This window comes from Enhydra lutris, unplaced genomic scaffold (genome assembly GCF_002288905.1).
Source record: "Enhydra lutris kenyoni isolate GAN:26980312 unplaced genomic scaffold, ASM228890v2 scaffoldscaffold9, whole genome shotgun sequence".
In the NCBI taxonomy this organism is placed as follows: Eukaryota; Metazoa; Chordata; class Mammalia; order Carnivora; family Mustelidae; genus Enhydra; species Enhydra lutris.
Genome location: NW_019154093.1, coordinates 76389686 through 76405797, shown reverse-complemented (window position 1 = coordinate 76405797; position 16112 = coordinate 76389686). Strand labels below are relative to the sequence as shown.

Here is a 16112-nt window from a genome sequence, read left to right as displayed (position 1 = left end):
GGTTGCCCCAGTCATCAAAATCTCAGCCTGAGAGCGAGAAGGTCTTCTGCCAGGCAGTAACTGGTTAATTGTTACAGCATCAGTACCAGGAAGAGAAGTAAAAAGAGCAGCGCTCTTCAGAAGACAAGACTATTAAGACAAACTAAGGGGGGTGGGGCTCCCACAATAAACGGAAGATGAACCTCTGCATCTATTTATGCTCCCTAATAACACACACACACACACACACACACACAGAGAGAGAGAGAGAGAGAGAGAATGGGGCAAAGATAATAAAAGTTAAATAAAAATTTTCTTTAAACAAATATACCAGAGTTCCAAATATATCAAAAGTAGTGTTGTTCTAGGAGTAATTCCCCGTAGGAGGCCACACGTTCAGTCTAACCTAGTGTGAGGAACGTCCAGAACCCAGGTCACGCTCCAGCTGGGCTACTCTTGCGCCTTCTCCCAGGCCACCAACCAACTAAAGCCAGGAATAACAGATTTTAGCAACAGGAAATGCAAAGTCAGTGTGAACCAAAGCTAACGGGAAGGGGAAAACCCGGCAGGGGAAGTTCTGTATTAGAATTTGCATCTTAGAAATTGATCATGCAAAGTAGAGGAAAACACCAGGAAGAGAGCCAGTTTTACCCTTTTTTCTCCACAATTACCTGCTGAGGTGTGAGAGTAGGAAAGAGGAACCCCTTAAAATCGCCTTATTACTTACCATTTCAAAAAGGTACTGTCCACCACACCCACACTGAATGGCTCCATTCTGATGAGCAGATCTAAGTCCCCATTACTTTCGGATACCTAATGCGCACTTCCTCCCTGGTTAGGCCTATCTCCTAGTTGTTGTCAAAACATGCAAACAGCTATAGGACAGTACCAACTTGAGTAAAAATGTGATGTGATGTGGCTGTGGTTACAATAAAACTTCTCTAAACCAGTTTCATTTAGAAAAGTACACTTCATGTGTTGTAATGATTTCCACACCTGGCTGTCTAGAGGTCTAGAATGGTCTTCCCACCTTTCACATCCAGCTTAGGCCTCACTTCTCGAAACCTTCCCCAAATCCATCTGCACTTTTAAGAGTCAAAAGTGGTTGATTTTTGTATAGGTCCAAATAACACTGAAGGGAATCTGAAAGTTAACCATGGCCGGTGACACTACTAGAATAAACCCATAATAGTCTCCCAAGAGAGCTACTTTGGAGACTATTGAAAGCTCTTTATTTTCTTCATTACTTCTCATCACTTCATAGTTACTTGGGTTCTACGATTCAGCATTTCAGTGTCCTCTCAGTTTAGGTATTCTAACCAGACTGTAGTTCTTAAATTCTTTTTTTTTTTTTAAGATTTTATTTATTTGACAGAGATCACAAGTAGGCAGAGAGGCAGGCAGAGAGAGAGAAGGAAGCAGGCTCCCTGCTGAGCAGAGAGCCCGATGCGGGGCTGGATCCCAGGACCCTGAGATCACGACCTGAGCCGAAGGCAGAGGCTCTAACCCACTGAGCCACCCAGGCGCCCCCAGACTGTAGTTCTTAAGGCAACTCTAAGTCACCCTTCAACTGAATGCTAACATTGGTGAGGCTGTGGCAGGTACAGCTGATCCTTGTTATTTGCAGATTGCGTCTTTTCCAAGTTCACCACTCCCTTAAGTGTATTCGAAACCACCAAATTGGTACTTGTGGTACCTTTGTTGTCATTTGTGGACATATGCAGAGCGGCAAAACAAATTCGAGTTGCCCAGTGTAGGTGGTCCTAGCTGAAATGGAACAAGGTAATGTTCTGCCTTCTTGTTTCAGCTCCTTTTATAAACAAATGTCCTTTTCAGGGTCTATTTTGTGGTGTCATTTCTTGCCTTTGTATTCGTCCTTTTCGTTGGTTTCCCTGCTTAAAATAGTCCCCACGCCTGTGTAGTGGGGCAGTGCTGTCTCATGTTCCTGAGCACAATGCTGCAATAGGTCTTAGAGAGAAAATTCCCTTTAGGTAAGCTTTGTCAGGCACAAGGTATAGTGCTGTTGTTGACTGGGAGTTCAATGTTAATGAATAAACAATGTATATTAAATGATTTAAATAGAAACACATATAAAACAAGATCATGTATTGATCTGTTGACCAAAATGTTGTGGCCAGAAGTCCCCAGTAACTTCACTCTATAGTCCCCTAGTAGCAGTGTTAAGTATTTGCAAACTCAGTGTTTTCGAACAACCCTACACTTACTGTGAATAAGGAGGATCAGTAGTACGTTCTTATGTGTAACAGTGCTCTTTGATACATTAGATTTGAAGAGGTATGAGATTGGTTTCTACCCTCAGCTAAGATCTACCGTCTTTTTATACATACTCTGTTCAAGGGAGAATTTTAGCTAGCTCAACTTATCTTATGGGACCATCCAGTTTTGTTCTGTATTTACCAATCCTCCCTTTTCTTTGCTCTTCCAAGCAGTAGGCAGCTTTGCAGTTCTGTATAAAATCATAAAATTATAAATTGACATCCAGATATGTATCAGTCTTTTGTGAGATTGGAGAAAAATGTGCCAAGGTTTGCCAAGCATGTCGTGAACCCAGATGAGTCCAGTATCAAAGTTCCAGATTATCAAAGAGAACAGGCCCTGGAACTAGGCAACTAACAGCAGCACAACCACCCAGGCTCAAATGAAACAAATGGTTTTCAGCAGTGTAATTTCAAATCCAAATAGAGGAGTGAGGCCTCACAAAAAACCGCTTTCCATCTGGCTGAGAAACCTTTGCCCTAGGATCCCACAGGCTGATTGCAGCAGTGTGTGATAAAATGGACACAATTCAAGCAAATATTCTGCTGGAGGAGGTTAAGGAAGTCAGGTCTCTGCAGGACTTGGCAAGAAGGGCTGACTTCCTCCCAATTATACAAGTAACCAAGGGCTTCAGATGGCCAAGAGATTAAGAGTTTTTATACAAGTCTGTATGAGCTAGGGAAATGGATGGGATAGGCTGGGGACAGGCTGATGGGAGTTAGTAAGTTAAAGGCAAGAACATTGGAGTCTGCTTGCACTACAAGTACAGAATGTTGTACAACAAATGTTCCCCCAAAAGGTGGGAATTTTGAACTGGCCTTAGATGGAATGTGAATCACTGAAACTCCTCTGGTTCTCTCTTAGGAACCAGGATAAAAGCCTTTTTCTCATGTTTGTAGCTAAGTCAGATTTGCATGGAAAGAAAGCTGCATTTAGAGTTAAGCCAAGGTGAAATATCACCCAAGCTCAAGGTACAGGGATTCTTTCATTTCTACTTCCTGCCTAGTGACTACAACCATACTTGGGCCTTGCTTTCTCAATGACAGAGAAGATAACTAGAAATGGAAAACGAAACAAAAACTTTGGGGAGCCCGGCTGGCTCAGTCAGTAGAGCATGCAACTCTTAATCTCAGGGTTGTGAGTTTGAGCCCATGTTGGGAGTAGCGATTACTCTTAAAAAACAAGCAAACAAACAAAAAACAAGAAACCCCCAAGAAACCAAACCTGGAACCATCCGTAGCCTCTGGGCGAAGACATCAGTATTATCCATAGAGACAATGCTCAGGGGGGGGGGGGGGGAGGAAAAAAAAAAAAGAGCTGTTCTTTCCAAGTCTTTGGATATCACTGACTATGCAATAGGAACCAATTTCAGAACCCTGAACATTCTCATCAAATAAGACCAAACACAGTTCTACCTTACCTTGAGAACAAAAACTGAAGAGATGGATTGCAAAGGAGAGACTCAGACAATTTAAGAACAAAACAGGTATATTTCTATTGGACTACCTGATACAGAGGATAGTGTGATATGAATGGATAGTATGAATGACACATAATACAAATATATTTTATTTGAAATAAACAAAAATGCTTACACAGCTCAACAGGTCACTCGGAAACAAACTTGCTTGACTGTATTACTGAGCAAAAACAAAGCTGAAGCACAAACACCCTTCTTTTTTGACATTTATTTGGAGATAGGTAGGAAGACACTACTTGGTTTTTTAAAAACTGACCTTCCCTTAAGGCCTGGTCATAGAAGTGTAAACAATGTAAATGAATCCACCATTACCAGTTGTCATATCATATCTATGTCACCTGTGTGTTCCGAGATCACACATATACCTGCCAATCTACCTGGGAAGGGTTGCTAGATCACAGTTACATTTCAGTTCTTGGCAGGCAGGACTGAGGAAGAGTAATTTGGAACAAGTTTTACATCCCATTTAGAACAAATCACTAGTATTCCCTTAAATAACAGGTTACAATAGAAAGATACTGCCTGGAACGTATCCTTTTCACTTTGGTTCATTTTTAGTTTTGTTTGTGATGTACATAGTTGTTTGATTCATCTGTTCATAGTACAATCCTGCCACAAAGTATTAAAGCACAAGATACCTACTATTCCTTCAACATCTGCATTTTTCAAGTTTTATACTCAACTACATCCCTAGTATGTCAGCAGTTCTTGAATAATAATAAAAAATAATAAATGGGTAAAACCCTTCTAAAAATGCAGATGTCTGTAACTAAAATGGTACTAGATGGGAAGGAGACAATGAGGGAAGAGAAAAAAAGCAAACACGTTCATGTGCAGGGAATGTGGTTCAAGTCTTTGGATTTAAAAACAACTTCCCCAGAGAAGCTGACTATAATGGAATTTCCAGAAAACTTCCTTTGCCCCCACAAAAGGACCTGAAAAGCCCAATCCAAACTTTTGAAAACTATGGTTATGAGATGCTATAAATGATGATCAAAGCAGTCAGAAGGAGAAGGATGAATGTGTCTTCCATTCAGCTAGTTTGTAGCGTAGTCTCTTTAGCTGTTGGTGGATCAGTAAAAACCACTGAAGTACCAGAAGTGCTTTGAAGGACAGGGGTAGAAAAGTACTGAGCATATTACCTGTCTGTATCAGTAACAGGACTTCATGGCTAGGAAAATTTTCTAAACAGTAAAATGACTCCAGGATAGATCTCTCTCTCTCTCTCCATCATTAAATGTGGCAGAATTAAAAAAAATTTTTTTTTACAAGTAGACATAGTGAAAACAGAAAATTACAAGGCAGAGAACACAAAAGAATCAAGACGATGCTATAGGTTCAACAGTATTTCATGAGGCTAGAAAACCTGTTAACTCTGAAAGCCCTAGCAAAATATCACTCTTGTTTATAAATCACTTATTTATCATATGACCGCATGTTGAATCCTTTCTTTCCACATACTGAAGAATCCTACATTCAGCCTTTAAGCATTCTGCATTTCTTTGCCAATCTTGTAGCTGAGTATCTTGTTCCAGTCGATTTTGGTGCGGGTAACAGGAAGCTGCCGGCGCAAGGCTTTGAATGTGGTGTCTGACATTGTTTGATAGTTTTCACTAATTGCTGTCTGCAATAGATAATTGAAGATAAGTTGCTTGAATGAAAACGGGTGGTTGTGACTAGGAAAGTAATTCTGTAGTCAAAGGACATGCTTGAGTCTTCTAAGAAGGACAGACAGCATGTAATAGTCCTAATAAGCTCCTCTCCCATCTCCGAAGTGAGTTAAGAAGCCCACTTAAATTATTTCTAAAACTAGGGCTATAATCCGTTCCAATGTTGAAACCTTGACTATAAGTACAATGTCAGGATGCAAGGTCTGCAGTCTCCACATTTACTAACACTGAACACCACCGATATTTATGTTTAAAGGACAAAGAGAAGTCTAACAAAATGTGTTAGCAGCAAAATAATAAGGTACTCAAAATCTAGAAAAATCAGTTCCAAATCTTACCTGATACTCATTTTCTGCATGCTCTATGATTTTAATAAACTCCTTGGCAGTTTGGACTTCATTCTAATGGAGGAAGAGGGGAAATAGGAATTTTTCTTAAAGTATAAGCAGTCTATAAAAACATATTGAAAAGACCATTTAAAGAAATCTTAAGATTTGTAGAACAATTTGTAGTTTGTCAAGTGCTCCCATGCATGCTACCTTCTTTGATTCTCACAACAACCCTGAGAAGTAGATCTGTTATTAGCATCACCTCTATTTTGCAGATGAGAAAACAGAATCCTTGTAAGTGACTAGACTAAAATTATACAGTTCTTGAAAGATAAAGACAGGGTCTGAATCCATGTCTTCACCATAAGATCCCATGCTTTTTCCAATCTACCACAGTATGCCCAAAAGACATCATCACGATGTCTTGAAATTTTTATGCCTTGAAAATATCTCTGGTTTAAGATGATATAAACAATGCCCTCACCAATGTCAGCCATATATGTTAAACTCACATTCCTCTATTGGCTACTTATGGTACTAAACCAACCAACCACATTTTGCTCTACATGATTCAGGAACATATTAACGTGGTGTTTTCACTTTGGTTTCATTCTCTCTCTTCCTTTCATCATTAAGTAGAACAGAATTAAAGGTAAAAGGTAAGATTTTCTGCCGAGAGCAGCATTCTTCAGATTCTTTCAAATAGTCAAAACCATGTTTTGTTTTCACAACTCTAAGTCATTTGCTTTTCCACTACCCCTCTCAAGTGTGCATAATGCAGGTCCCAGAAGCTGCATAATGTGTGATGGCTTCATCACTCTGATGGCTACTGGAATGTGTGGGCACATATGAGAATCCAGTTGTCTTTTATTAAGTCAGACACTATACAATTTGTAAAAATGTAAATCAATGCCATTCTTTGTACTATATTGTTTTTTGAAAACATAGTTGTTTTTCATGAAAATGTTATTTAGGTTAACAAGTAATGGGTTTCTAATTGTAATTTTTTAAAGATTTACTTATTTTATTTTTTAAAGATTTTATTTATTTATTTGACAGAGAGATAGATCACAAGCAGGCAGAGAGGCAGGCAGAGAAATAGGAAGGGAAGCAGGCTTTCCGCCGAGCACAGAGCCCAATGCACCGCTTGATCCCAGGATACTGGGATCATGACCTGAGCTGAAGGCAGAGGCTTTAACCCACTGAGCCACCCAGGCGTCCCAGAACGCAATACTTTTTAATTGAATATTCCTAAAAATGTTCAGCTTCTCTAGTGATACAAATGTAGCCCTATAGGATTTGTTGATTGGAAGATACTGCCGTCCTTGAGCAAATCTCACTATTGAGAAAGAGAGAAAGAAGTTTGGATTCTCTAAAGCCATTATCCTATCTGTTGTTATATCATGTTATGTTACATTTTGGTATTTACATAATTACTTATATATTTAGTCAAAGACTGTGAACTAATATAGCGGGTTGACTGCATACATGACTTGCATAAGCTGCCAAAATCAAAGCATTGAAAACAAACTGAATTTCTAGTGGCAGAATCAGTACTCAAAATCAGTACTATTTTTCTGTAAAAAAATCAATTTTTTACAGAAAAATAAGGCACAAGTGAGACAGATATTAAGTATTCCACACTCACCGAGACCGTTACTGAATCCTGTACATCTTTATGACTAACCAACTGAACATTGCCATCTTCATAATAGTGAACCTGTTGAGACAATGGTTGAGCAAGTTTATGTGTAGTTCATATGGAAACCCACTGCTAAGGTACAAATCCATGCCTTAAGCCATGCCAAATCTTTTTTTTAAAGCCATCCCCAATCTTCACCAACTCTGAACAAAATATTAATATGACCAATTGTAACTTAAAATGTGGTTAAAATTCACAGAACACTTTAAATTTTTAAGAATTCTCTCTTTCTCTTAGCAGGGGAAACTGATTATTAAGTTCAACAAATATTTATTATGTGCTTATTGCATTCCAGGCACTGTGCTAGTATTGTGAATACAAAGACCTTAAATAAGAGTCCACTCTTAAGAGTATTAAAATAATTAAAATAAAATCTAACATTAGTTTTTCTCTGTGAAAACCCAAGAATTTTAATGGATCCTAATCCCTTACACATCTCTCCACATACACAATCATCAATATTGGCAAGTAGATCTGACCAAGTGCAGGAAAAACTTAACTGACAGTTAAAGACAAACTGAAAAAACAAACAGGCTACTGGTAAATTAGACTACAAAAGCAAGGCAAAAGCAGTTCTAAGGATGTATGGTAAAATGGGGTGCTATAAGTATTAGACCAAGTAGCAAGAAGGAGGCGTACACAAGAGACAGACTAACCAACAACGTGCCAGAAGTTTTGGCAACTTACAAGATAGGTTCAGTCACCTTAACATGGCTACAATCTGGTCATATAAAATAGGATGAGAGTATCCTTTTGTTATGTGCATTTGAACAGGGTCTTGCAAATAGGAGCTGTCACCTAAATGGACAAGTAGAGAACAACATCTAGCAAGGGGATAAAAAAAGGACAAGAGAATGGTTTAGTTTAGGGAAGAATAAAGAACTCACTGCAGAGGAGTATGTGTGGAGGGAGTGTGGCAGGAGATAGTGCTCTGAGGCAAGCAGGAGACAGACTGTGAAAAGCAAACTGCCTTATAAACCATGTTAAGAATTCAGACTTTATCCTATTAAAGGTGACAGGACTCAGGGAAAGGGAATGTTTTTGAAACATTACACTTGTGCTATGAAGAAAATCAAGTGGAGGGAGCTGAAACTGGGGCATAATGCTAGAATAGTAGTCTAGGTACTGTTTGTTTCCTTCATCTAGTTCAGGCTACCAGGAGACATCTGGACAAAAAGGAATGTTGGCAGAGATAAAGCAGAAAAAAAGAAGAACTATACCTGTAATACTATATCTATTATTTGAGTCCTTACTATATGTTAAACACTATGCCAGGGACTCCTGGGTGGCTCTGTCGATTAAGCATCTGCCTTCAGCTCAGGTCATGATCCCAAGGGTCCTGGGATCGAGTCCTGCATTGGGCTCCTTGCTTGGCAGGAAGTCTGCTTCTCCCTCTGCCTGCTGCTCCCCCTGCTTCTGTGCTCTCTCTCTCTGATAAATAAATAAATAAAATCTTCAAAAAAACCAAAACACTATGCCAAACATTTTAGTTATTACTTATCTCATTCAATGTTTGCAAAAACTCTGAAATGGGGACCATTATTATACCTATTTTTTTTTTAAAGGTTTTATTTATTTGACAGAGAGAGAACACAAGGGGGGTGGGGGCATGGAAGGCAGAGGGGAAGGGACAGGCGGGCTTCCTGCTGAGCAAGGAGCCTGACACAGGGCTTGATCCCAGGACTGTGGGATCATGACCTGAGCAGACGACAGACACTTAACTGACTGAGCCACCCAGGCAACCCTATTATTCCTATTTTACAGTTAAGGAAACTGAGGCTTGAGGCAGCTTAATAACTTATCCATGTTCACATACTGAATAAGAAGAGGAGCTAGACAATGAATTAGGTCAAATTCCAGAACTAAAACCATGGCCAACATGCGTAACACCTCCCACTGTTGAGTTTTGTCAAAAAATTGGGAATTCCCTGATTTAGATAGAAGTAACAGGTCTCATTAGGGACTTAACTCTTCTAAGATATCATCAGAAGGGAATTAAAATACCCAAGCCTTAATCTAGACAGAACTCAAGATCCTATTAGCAACAAAAGGACTTCCCTAGGCAATATGAATCCACTACAGGGCCTTGTTTAAGGGGAGAAAAAAAAACAGCTCACTCTGTCCAGATGGGCAAGCCAAACCAGACTTTCCATACCCTCTCCAGACATTTAAATTTTATCTTTTGGCTTTCCAAAGGGGTTTAAAGAGAAAAAGATGACTTAAGAATACACTGGAAAAGCAGGGAGTTGATAAATGCCAGTAATACCTACATGCAAGAATCAGAACAGGAAAGATCTAGGCAAAAAAGATTGCACTAAGGAAGGATGACATATAAAGGTTAAAATTCCAACACACAAGTGATATATAGCTGAATGGACTCCATTCTAGAAAGGCCCTATTTCTGCTGTTTCTCTGCTAAGTCCTATTTACTCGTGTTCTTCATACTTGCATCTGAGTAAACCAAAGAAGTTAAGTTCCCACTCCATGCGGACACAAGGAAGTTAATCATTTTCTAAGTTTCATCCCAGGTCCTCAAACACCTGATAACATCTAAGAAGAACTAGATCCCAAGCATGTTCTGGGACATTAGCTTCAAACAAAACTTGGTTGACACTGGCATTAATATACCCTACCTTCAGTGATTTATGGAATATACCTATTGTTCACCTGGCACTCACCTTTGATTGGAACCTGAATTCCTGAAGGAACATGCACACTGGATCCCTTACCAGTATAAATCCCCAATCCCAAGTGATGGGGAGCCTTGCTTTTCCTTTTCTGAGTCTGCCAGACATTCTATCTGCCATACTCTATCCCTTACACTATTCAATAAACTCTGCTCTTACTTCCTCCTGGCTTGAGTTTCATTTTCTATCCTATGCAAAGCCAATGACCCTCCTGGCTGGTCCTGTGGGGCCCCCTCTGGGTCCTCAGATCCGGCCCGCCTATGTTACAAGGACATGGATGTTCAAGATACAGGTGGGTCACACCCAAACACTAGTTTTGTTTGATCATTTTTTAACTAAGAGTCCAGAGACTGAAAAGAACACTAAGAGGAGAGGGTACAAATAGGACAAGGGATATTTAAAAAATGGAGCTCTGTCCAGAGAAGAAACAAGGACTTAAATATTTGCGACAGGTGTCTAAGAACCATCTGAAAGAAGGAACTATGCAGGGCAATCTTTTTTTGTCCAAGAAGAAGGACTATGCAACAGGTTTGAACTTCTATCATGTGTCTTAAGAACTAGGACGTGCCTAGGAATATAGACTAAGGCCACTAAGTCTTGCTGTTTATAAACTCAGTTGAAAATTCTAAAAATATTGATGTCATTATCTAGTACACCAATGATAAATTAAGCTTAAACTCTGAGGGTTATTTTTTTTTTAATTTTTAAATTTTTTAAAAAAGATTTTATTTTTAAATAATCTCTATACCCAGCATGGTGCTTGAACTTACAACTCCGAGATCAAGAACCAGCTGGGCACCCCAAACTCTATTGTAAAACAAACTTTCTTTTTTGGGTAGGGAAGGGAACAAACCATTTTACTGAGATGCTTAGGGGGAGGAGTCCAAGGGTTGGGAGGACAATGACATCAGATATCCTTACTAAGATCCTTGGCCAGGATCTCCCCAGCTTCAAAGTTGCCAAAAGCAGTAAAACCTTTCTAGGTCTCATTTGCTAATAAAAATTTCAACATGACTATCATCAACATAAATCCTCAGAAACCACTGACTTCCCAGAACTACCCCTTGGCCTACAGAATAACCAAAGAGCTAAATATCTTAGTGAATTTTCCAAGTAATTCTCACTGATTTTTAAGATATGTATATGAAGCAAGCTTTTCCCCAAGGTTTGATGGGCCAATCTGGTTAAAAGGTATAAAGGAGGTACTGGCCCCTGTTTTAAGTCTTATCAGAAACTATCACTCTTTATGATAATGTACTCTTAATTTATAAGTTTTCACTGGCAATGCTGAAACACAAGCAAACATTTCGTTCTAGAAGAAAATAAAGTTACATAAATTTATAGTAAGCTACTAGGTTAGTGCTAATATCATAGTTACAGGAGACCTAAAGCATTAGGCTACTCATATGAACAGTTAAACAGAAATAGAATAATAGTATGTGTGTTGCCCTTAGGTTGGGCTCCCCCAGAAGCAAACCCCAAGACAAAGATTTGAGAGGAAGTTAATTTATTTGGGAGGTAACCCCAGGAAGGACTAGTAAGGACTGAGGTATTGAGACACAGAAGGGAAGGAAGTGTTATAGGTGCATTAATGAACAGTATGTTTAGCTATGGGCCCTGGTCTCTGGAAGACTAAGTAGAACATGCTTCAGAGTTGTCCCACCTGATAGGTGAGGAAGCCGGCATATTTATTTATCTACTAACTCTTGTATGGCATTACAGGCTGCTCCAGAGCTGTGAAATTAACATTTCCAGCTTGCCTAATCGGAGTTGGGCATGCTCCTGTGGCTAGGAAAAGTTCCCAGGAAGAAAGTTGCTGTTACTTGTAGCAGGGAGCTATCCTGAAAATAGTGGGTACAGATATCTACCACATATGCTCTGATTAAATTATATCCTTTAAAAAGGTAGCTCTTGCTAATTATTATAAAAGCAAGACTTAACACAATATAATAGAGGTACGATTAGGTACTGATTTTCTGTTATCAGTAACTTTTAATCTGACCTGAGAGTTAGCTGGGCTTAAGAATTAAATCACCCTCAATTTGAAAGTCAAATCTCTGCTAGGATACCAGAAGACTTTGACCCAGATAGGCATCCAATGAATTAACAAGTTCCTTATTCACCTGCCCATCTGTTCTGATACAAGCATTAGAAATCTACTCAGCTTGGTTACTTATATTCCATACATGATGACACTTGGCAATTTTCTCTAGTTCCTGTGTCACTTACTTGATTTAAAAACCTTCTTATTACTGTAAAAAAACAAAATAAAAATCCCATTCAGGTAGCTTTTTTCAGAGCTAAGAGTTAAGTTTTATGTCTATGTACATGCTTAAATGAGGTAATATACAAAGAGACCCTAAGTAAGTTAGAGTAGCTGCTACTTGGTCACTTAATAATTGTTTTCTTGTTTTTTAGAGCTGCTATTTTTAAAAATTATTATTATTATTTAAGTAGGCTCCATGCCCAGTGTGGAGCCCAATGCAGGGCTTAAATTCACAATCCTGAGATCAAGACCTGAGCTGAAATCAGGAGTTGGATGCTTAACTGAACCACACAGGTGCCCCTAGAACTGCTATTTGATTAATTCCTGGAAAAACCTTAGGTTATCTTTGGAAGAGAAAAATAATAAGCAAGCAGTACATACCACATGACTATCCTTTACCAATCCAAAAGAGCTTTTTAACTACTTCCCCACAAAGGAGGCTCCTATTTCTATTTACTACCATCTATATTCCTTTGCATCTATCTACATATAGTCATTTCTTATTTCAAATACCAATTTCCATGTTTGTTTTCAAAATGTGACACTTTAACATGGCCTATTAACATGTGGGGGTCTCACCTGAATCTTAAGGACTCCAACCACCTGGGCTGTAGGTGGTGTGATGGTGAACTTCCACTCTGATCTCCAACGACCATTCCTATTAAAACACACACAAGACTGCAGAGTTAGTAGTAAGCCCGAGAAAGAGGTGATTTGCCACTGAGGCACAGAATTTGGGAAAGTGGGGCGGGGGGGGTGGTCATTTCCAGTTTGACATATCTAAGGCTCTATCTACTCAAATATAAGTCTGTATCCAAGTCCCTAAACATAAACCTTTTCTAAATTATTTTGGCTTTCATTTTTAATTTTTCAATCTTGGAATAGAAAACCATGCCTATATTGTTCATGGAAGTCTCTTCCATACACAGATAGATGGGCTGCTGAATTTTATAATTAGCTCAAGTATTATTAACCAAACCCAAGTAAAACTCAAATTTTCAACTAGGCACTTTATTAATCAACCACTTATTCTCACTTGATATTAAGAGCCCTTTTTAAAAAGATTATAAAATCTCAGAGTTTAAAGGAAGCTAAATGTTCACATCTAAATCCCTCATTTTACAGATGGGTAACCGAAGTCTCTCGGTCAAATAACTTATCTATCCCAAACTATTTAGATTAAGAAACAACTTTCAATCAACAGCTGGTTTGGTTCCTTCCCAATAGAAGTTGAATAAAAATAAAAGAGAACATCTACTTTCTTACCAGAAGTTTTTAGGCTGAAACTGGTGGCTTTCAATACATGCAATAATGGTCTGTTGGCCATCTATAGTTTTAGCATAAACCTATTGTTAAAAAAAAAAAGTTAGACTCCAAAAACATACTTAATCTAAGTGACAAATACTGTACAAAAGGCAGCATACTAAATCCTTGGGGGAGACAAAAAGATCAGACAGGATAAACTTACAACTCACAAGACTTCATGGGGTGTGAACACAGAAAAGAACATGTTTAGTTCCACAAGAGACAGTGGTACCATGAATGAAGAATTAATATCCCCTCAAATTGAGGGGAAAAACCACTCCTGACTAGGGCTACAGGGGAGGTGCCAGTTAGGCTGGGACTTACAAGACAGATGAGATACTCATAAGCAGAGACTGAGAAGAAAGATGAATAAACTGTTCAGACAGGAAACTGGGGGCTTATTCAGTGAAATGACAATTAGTTCTTTCAGGTTAGACAGTTGTGTGTGAAGTCGATGAATGGTGATAATCCAGAATAGAAGACTTAAGTTCCGTAGTTGTAGATGTAAAAAGTCTGGACATTATTCTACAGGCAATGGACAGACACCAAAACAACAAAACCAGAACTATTGTTTTGGAAGAATAATTAATATTGGTATATGTGATAAAATGGACAAAAAGCTCAAGTTGGTTAGGAGGCCAGAGCATTAATCTAGGCAATAAGGCAGGGTAGTATCCGTGGGTATCAGGATATAGAGGCATAATCAAGTCTAGTAATAGTCTGCAAGTGAAGAGCAAAAAAGGGGAAAGAGCCAAAGCCGTCTCATGCTGAGATGACCAGAAAGATGGTAGTGTCATTAACAAACTGGGAAATTCAGCTAGTAGTTAAAAACCCCAACTCTTCCTTAATGTGGAAGAGGTGAACAGAAATGCAATAGGAAGGAAAAGCAAAAAAAAACAAATAGTGCTTACAGTCCACAAAATGTTTTCATGTTTACCTTCCTTATATTGAATAACGAGTTTTCAAGATAGAGAAATACAGCAATGGGGAATGCTACATTTACAGAGATAGGGGAGAAGAAAAGAAGTAGAGACAGACTTAGAATGAGTAGAGGGTGCTGACAGAGCAGTCTAAGAAAAAGAGAATTTCTGGAAGTAGCTGGTTGGTCTTGGTGTGAAATACCATACGGAAGAAGAAAAGGATACTGAGTCAGGCAATTCAGGAACCGTCAATAATTCAGAGGTTTCTGTAAAGACTGAAGCCAAGATTCACAGGGTCGAGAAGTAGATAGGTAATGAAGAAGTGGCACTAGTAGGAGCAGAATGCTCCCCGGTGCGGTTATGTAGCAGAGAGGACAGAAGTGAAGGAGAGGGAGGAGGAGCAGGAGGGAGAAAAGAGAAGTAACTTACAGAAATTATTACAACTAAAAAAAAAAAAGAAAAGAAAAGAAAAATTATTATGACTGAGGAAAAGTCTGCTCTCCTTAAGGGCAGAGAAATAAAAATATTTCTAGGTAAAGAGAAATATATCAGATAGGAGAATATAAAATCAAGAATAAGGATCCTTCTTCCTAAGATTAAGTACAGTGAAAGGGGGAAAACTGCAGAGTGTGGAAAGAAGAGAAAAAGATTTCAAGTCAGTCTTACTAAAATGTGGGGGATCAGACAGATGCCTAAGGACAATGGGAATGGTTTGGAAAACACCATATAGAAAACATCATAGGAAATACTGACATGACATTAAGAATTACTAAGCAGGACAGCCCCAAGGACATAAAACACTTGGGTACAGTAGACACTCTTAGAACAATTCCATGGCTTTCTGTAGCTCATTTGTTAGCTAAGACAAGTGAGAAAAGGTAAGAAAAGGACACAGTAGGGTTACGTGGTGTAAAAGCTCCAAAGTAAGAACAGGTAATGCCAAATTTTAAATAGGTAACAAATGTTAAGTAGAAAATACATTTAGGATTGCAAAGTCAATTTCTAAAAGAGGCTGTGTTGTGTTTTCCTTTGCAATAATGGGTTGCAAAACAGAACTGCATTTATCCGCCATAATGGGTTTTCTCCATTATTTAAAAAATAAAAAAAAACAAACATAAAACATGTAATAGTAACAATATCCAACATTTAGGGAGAGCTTTCTTTGTGCCATTTTCCAAGCATTTTATATGCCTTATTAGCTCATTCAATTCTCACAACAATCCTCTGAGGTAAGAACTATTATTTCCCTTTTTTTAGTGAAAAGGCACAGATATGTTAACTGATTTGCCCAAGGTCACATAGCTAACTAAGTGGCAAGACAAGAAATCAAACCAGTTAGTATGGTTTCAAGTTAAGGGCTCTTAACCAATATTCTATTATTGACATTTAACTCATCATCATTACATTCTGAAAATATTCTAACAGACGTTTTTCTTAATCATATCTGCAATTTACAAAGGAAAAATTATGATAGAGTCAAATTTATCGTTTTTTTAA

General features: G+C 38.5%; 1 protein-coding gene across 3 annotated transcripts in view; it reads right to left on the bottom strand.

Annotated features, from left to right (window-relative positions):
• Positions 1-3802: 3802 nt before the first annotated feature.
• The window catches only part of LOC111142852 (capping actin protein of muscle Z-line alpha subunit 1), a 47962-nt gene continuing 35652 nt past the window's right edge, over positions 3803-16112 (bottom strand). The window contains exons 6-10 of one of the 3 annotated variants that reach the window (XM_022496203.1): positions 13657-13736; positions 12970-13048; positions 7423-7455; positions 5745-5786; positions 3803-5360 (exon numbers count right to left, since the gene is read on the bottom strand). In XM_022496203.1, the coding sequence (XP_022351911.1) occupies positions 5220-5360; positions 5745-5786; positions 7423-7455; positions 12970-13048; positions 13657-13736 (375 nt within the window). In that variant the 3' untranslated portion in view covers positions 3803-5219. Of the gene's footprint in view, positions 5388-5744; positions 5808-7383; positions 7456-12969; positions 13049-13656; positions 13737-16112 lie in introns of all 3 variants that reach the window. The other 2 variants (XM_022496201.1, XM_022496202.1) reach the window with 2 other exon arrangements.